This window comes from Populus euphratica, unplaced genomic scaffold (genome assembly GCF_000495115.2).
Source record: "Populus euphratica unplaced genomic scaffold, PopEup_1.0 scaffold42.1, whole genome shotgun sequence".
Classification (NCBI taxonomy): Eukaryota; Viridiplantae; Streptophyta; class Magnoliopsida; order Malpighiales; family Salicaceae; genus Populus; species Populus euphratica.
Genome location: NW_011499903.1, coordinates 1,070,519 through 1,076,151, shown reverse-complemented (window position 1 = coordinate 1,076,151; position 5,633 = coordinate 1,070,519). Strand labels below are relative to the sequence as shown.

The 5,633-nt window shown below is 33.9% G+C and overlaps 1 protein-coding gene across 1 annotated transcript; it reads left to right on the top strand.

Moving 5' to 3' along the window:
- Positions 1–200: 200 nt before the first annotated feature.
- Positions 201–5,091, top strand: LOC105133156 (triosephosphate isomerase, cytosolic-like). Its single transcript, XM_011037014.1, has 9 exons — positions 201–422; positions 552–627; positions 1,312–1,435; positions 1,920–2,004; positions 2,156–2,288; positions 2,555–2,649; positions 3,016–3,094; positions 4,623–4,705; positions 4,815–5,091. Exons 1-9 carry the CDS (start codon positions 216–218, stop codon positions 4,866–4,868), a joined length of 936 nt encoding a protein of 311 aa, XP_011035316.1. The 5' UTR covers positions 201–215; the 3' UTR covers positions 4,869–5,091.
- The last annotated feature ends 542 nt before the right edge of the window (positions 5,092–5,633 follow it).

Genomic DNA, 5,633 nt, shown 5'->3' with positions numbered 1-5,633 from the left:
ATATTATAGTGCACTAAAATATATAATTTTATATTTTTTTAAACTCATAAAATTAGTTTTATTTTATTAAGATTCAACAAGTTTGATCGAATTTGATTATTTTTTATACTTTAATTTAATTTAACATGTCATGCAATAAAAACATTTAAGAATTAACTCGCTTTATTAATATATACAATTGATTTACCATTAACTGCGGAGTGGAGAAGTCAAACATGGGTAAATATAGAACCTCAGAGAAAACTTGCCGCCAACTCACCTCCATCGGTACAGGCACTATATATAAAGGGAAGGCACTAGCATTAACCAGGCTGATCTTCAAGCAGCGGCTCTCCTTTTCCCCGTTTTCTTGTCTCGCTAGAAACCAGCAACTCAACTCAACTATGGCCAGAAAATTCTTCGTCGGCGGGAACTGGAAATGCGTACGCTCACTTTTACTTACTCAACTACTTCTACTTGTTAATATTGCTTATATTTTTTCTTTTACTTATACTGTATTTCCGACATGGATTGATTTTGTTTGTTTTTTTAATGAAAAAACGGGGCTGCAGAATGGGACCATTGAGGAGGTGAAGAAGATTGTCACCATGCTAAATGAAGCTGAGGTTCCATCCAAGGATGTTGTAGGTAAGCTTTTCTTCTTTTTTAACTCATATTTCTAGCTCTGCATCGGTTACATACAGTTGGTGAATTCTGGTTTTGTTTGGAAAGTAGAATTTAATTCGACTTGTTTCGGATATGTGATCTTGTTTGAACCCCACTTTACTTGTTGCAAGTTAGGCTATAATTTGGGATCATTGAACTTGATGCATTAGAAATCCATTAATTTTCTCATTATTTTTCCATATTTTGAAAGAAAACTAAACAGAAAACTTTGAATCTTATGAAATTTTGGAGAAAAGAAGAAGGTTACAGTTTGGTTTTATACGCTGAAGCCATGCATATCGAGCGATTCAGCCACGCACTGGCCTCCTAAGCTGCCATTACATAGCTTCCTTTTATATGTCAAAAATTTAAACCAGTCTGGAGTTCCTTTATTTTACTGCAATATTATGCATGCGTTTCTTTTTATATCAACAAGTTGCTGTTTTTCTGCCTTCTCAGGAACACAATTTTATCTCTCTCACTCATAATATGTGGTCTGTAATTTTTCACATTATTCTAGTTTCTGATGCTGTGGCCGGCATATTTCCTTTTATTTTTGTTGTGGTGAGCACTGAGCCGTCCATTTGTGGGCTGTGGGCTGTAATTTCGTTCACATTGTTTTAGTTTCTCTGATGCTGTGGTAGGCATATTTCCTTTTATTTGCAGAGGTTGTTGTGAGCCCTCCATTTGTATTTCTTCCTTTGGTAAAAAGTTTGCAGCGACCTGATTTCCAAGTGGCTGCCCAAAATTGCTGGGGTCTCAAAGGTGGGGCTTTTACTGGAGAGATTAGGTATGCCAATGCTCGTTTAATCTGTACTTGGGTCAAACCATGAGGGTGCAGGTTTTAGTCTGGAAAGCAGACATTTCATGAAAATGACGAAGATAAGGACTATCTCCGAGCCCCCTTCTCAGTACCCATTTCATTACTATGACTGCCACTTGCCGTAACAGTAATGGTTAATTTACAATATTATCAGAACAATATTTTTATATATCTTTGTAGTTATCAATGCTACTTCTGTGACAAAGAGTTTGCTGTGTTTGGACGGGAATCAGGAATCCCAATTTGGTTGACATGTGATGGTTTTAAGATATGGTATAACAACTTTGTATGATCAAGTTAAATTTTAAGATGATCTTTGACAGGTTTTATTTTTTGTTTTGAATGCTTATTCTGATAGCCATCACTTTTAAGCATTAACAATATAATTCAATCCTTCTACTCTCCCTTCGTGGTCTAACTATTGGAAGTTTATATGACTCTTTATGGACAGTGCTGAGATGCTCGTGAATTTGGGCATTCCCTGGGTGATTCTTGGCCATTCTGAACGGAGATCTCTTTTAAATGAGTCAAATGAGGTAAATTTAGTGATGCTGATGTGCATATATTATACACTAGACATATTCTGCGTAGCATGTACAACTACACCTATTAAGCTTTTTCTTTATTGGTGTTTCATCTGCAGATTGCTGTATTTCTAAACCATATTGCATATGTCTATCCCTGTAGTTTGTTGGAGATAAAGTTGCTTATGCACTTTCTTTAGGCTTGAAAGTGATCGCATGTATTGGTGAGACACTTCAGCAGAGAGAATCAGGATCTACAATGGCTGTTGTGGCCGCACAAACAAAAGCAATTGCAGGTAATTATTCTTACTGTTCAGGCAACTGCTAGTCATGTAGATTTTTTGATAACTTGGTTCTCTATCGATTCAAGAATTCTTGTAGGCCATTATTATAGAGAAGTTATTGCATGGCCTAGTTTGTAATGATGCCTTGCAGTAGTAGAAAACCAAATCCTTAGCAGAGGGAAAGTAATAAATCTTTCCCCAAAACTAGGTTCCATTTACACGTATTTAAATAACTTCACATTCTTTCTCTGTTTTTATTTTGTCATATTCCCTTGCAGATAAAGCTTCAAACTGGGCCAATGTTGTTTTGGCTTATGAGCCAGTTTGGGCCATCGGTACAGGAAAGGTGGCGACACCTGCTCAGGCTCAAGAAGTAAGTCTTAAATTAATTCAGTTGTCTAGCCAATATCTTATAACCAGGACATTGTACTGGCATGTTTGCCATGCTTGAGCTCTTGTATTTAAACTCTTCAGTGTCATCGACAATTTCTGCTTGTGTGAGAATGCTATATCAACAGCTATTACTTGTATCTACTTAAAATTCCGGAACTGTTATCTAGAACTGTTATCTATACCAACTCTTCTGGGTGATCAACATGGCGATAGCTGAAAGCTGATAAATCCTCATTGTTATTTTCTTCCTTGCCCACATACAAACAATTGTTTCGTCTACTTATTGCTACATAACTCATTTGAGTCATCTTCTTTTCTTGTTTACAATATTTACTGGATACGCCAGGTCCATCTTGAATTGAGGAAATGGCTTCATGACAATGTTGGTGCCGAGGTTGCTGCATCAACCAGAATTATCTACGGAGGTAAACTTATCCACTATCTATTTTCTCACTTATTACGTGAACTTTCGCTGTTGTTAGGTGTGTTATTGTATGCTAACTAGAAAGTTTCTCACGCGCTGATGTGGGTATTTGGACAAACTTCTTTTCCTAAACAATTATTGCCCGGACCATGTATTTTCAAAGATTTTAAGGTAAACTTTATACAAGATCTCGTCACCAGAAAAATGACTAATCATCTTTGATTTTTATTATATGTATATTGGCAAGTTGAAACTAAAAGGCTTTTGGTTTTTTTGAAATTTCAACACTTAATTTTGTCGGTCAACTTAAGTCTTTTTTTTTCTCATAATAATTCGGTCGTGGCTTGAAATATCCATTTTAGCCCTTAAATTTATCAAATTTGAAAAGAGAATTTAAATTTTGCTACTATTTTTGTCGTTGTATTTTATTTTTAAGTTAATTAAAAAATAGCATGTGTACCAAGTTAAATTTTATTTTCGAAACCCAAAAAAGGAAAAAGAAATCCCAAGATCCAGCGAACAAAGCCTAGTGGAGAAAGGACAGGATGGTAGGAAGACGCTGTTTTGTATGTTTTAAAGTTAATATTAATAATGATGTAATGAAAAAGACAATAAGGGCCGTAGGAAAAATGGAAAATATCAAGGGTCGGCCATTCATATCTACAGAAACACGTTGTTTAAAAAAGTTTTGGTGGGTTCGCCTTCCGTCAGCATTTTTATCAACTGGGAGTGCTTGTTTGCTTATGTATTTTAAAAACATTTTTTTAAAAAATATTTTTTAAAAAAATATTTTTTTAATATTTTTAAATTATTTTGATATATTAATATAAAAAATAATTTTAAAAAAATAAAAAAATATTATTAATGTATATTATAGTATGAAAAATTATTTAAAAAATAATCATAACAAAAAATAAAATAAATAATATTGGCATAAAAAAATAAAATGTAATGATTGGTTTCCATCAATAAATAATATGTCAACTTTTTGATGGGATTATTGACAAAAGATTTATTGACTTTTTTAGTCCGTTGACAATGATCAACAAACATGTTCCATTGTTATTTTCATTGAAAATTATCACTGATGAACGAAAATTTTTCGTCATTATTTTCATGGGAGAGTAGTGACAAAGTATTATTACTAATTTTCTGATAATGTGGCTAGTACAAGTTCTATGTTGTGGGACTGCTGTATGCTCCATGTCACTCACTCAACAGCTCTTTAAATAATGGCAAAGCCAGAATTCTAAAGAGGAGGCAAAGCCAGAATTCTAAAGAGGAGGATGAGGTGGTCCTGGCCATTTTTCTTGTTTTGTTATAGCAATTATTTAGTTAAATCCTGTTTTTGAAAAATTAAAACCCTGAAGAATGACTTCGAGCTGGAAACTGAAGCAGCTGCACCACCCTATGGCTTTCGGTAAACTTGGAGAGGGATCGTCCTTGTACTCTTCGTTCAGATTGGTAAACTCTAGACAGATAATTTTCTGCTAAAACTGACTTTATGCATCATTTCAACATGTTTGTAGGTTCTGTAAATGGAGCTAACTGCAAAGAGTTGGCAGCGCAACCGGATATTGATGGATTTTTAGTCGGTGGAGCTTCACTCAAGGTAGTTTGCTTGCTTGCTTGCTTTCTTATAGCGTCACCATTCTTTCCAGCTTTCTTATTTTATAACTATCGGCGACTAGCTCTTTAACCATCCGTTTACGTTTTTCCAGCGGGAGTTCATTGATATCGTCAAATCTTTAACGGTGAAGAAGAGTCGACTGTGAAGAAGATTAGCTGTCAGAACTGCCCTACCTTTTCCTCCTTCAATGCGCGTGGTGTAATAAGCAGCTCTGTGCTCTGACCGCTATGGAAAAGAGATATCTGCCATTGCTGTTCCATAACATAATAAATCAAATCTGTTATCAGATCTTGGTCTGTACTCCTTGGGATTTGAGCTGTTATGTGGTTTTGACTTTTGAGATTTGGTTTCCTTGGATTTTTTGGTTTCGGTTTCGAGTTTTATTTTGATTTTAGATGCGGTTCTTCCTGTTTAATATAGCCATATCTACACAATTCCATTACTATGTTTACATCATCATTATTCAACTTAAATCCTGTTTATTTCTTAAAAAATAAATTTTTTTAAGCTAATTTTTTTTTAAATAAATTTTTTTTATGATATTTGATAATATAATAAAAAATAAAATTTAATGTTTGATTATATTAAGAAAAATAAGCTAAAAAGTAATTTATTAATATTTTATTTTTTTAAGTTTATTAAAATAATAAATAACAAATCTTACCAATTAAATTGACCAAAGTGACATGAGATTCCTTTGATGCCTACAAGAAATAAATGTACATGTGTTATGTTGCCCAAAAACAGTAACATACACAAGTTCCCTGTTTTCAGTGATGCATTACTATTGCACCTTCATGAAATGTGTTGGAGTCAAACTAGCTAGACTTATGTGGCTTGGTGCACTCTATGGTGTATGCTTATGTGTTCCGGGTTCTTGATAGATAAAAAATTTCAATAAAAAATTGAT

Excerpts from the sequence above, each read along its gene's own strand:
- LOC105133156 (XM_011037014.1), top strand. The coding sequence starts at position 216 with ATGGGTAAATATAGAACCTCAGAGAAAACTTGCCGCCAACTCACCTCC. Across the intron at positions 628-1,311 it reads TCCATCCAAGGATGTTGTAG|AGGTTGTTGTGAGCCCTCCA; the intron begins GTAAGCTTTTCT and ends TTTTATTTGCAG. Across the intron at positions 2,005-2,155 it reads TTTTAAATGAGTCAAATGAG|TTTGTTGGAGATAAAGTTGC; the intron begins GTAAATTTAGTG and ends CTATCCCTGTAG.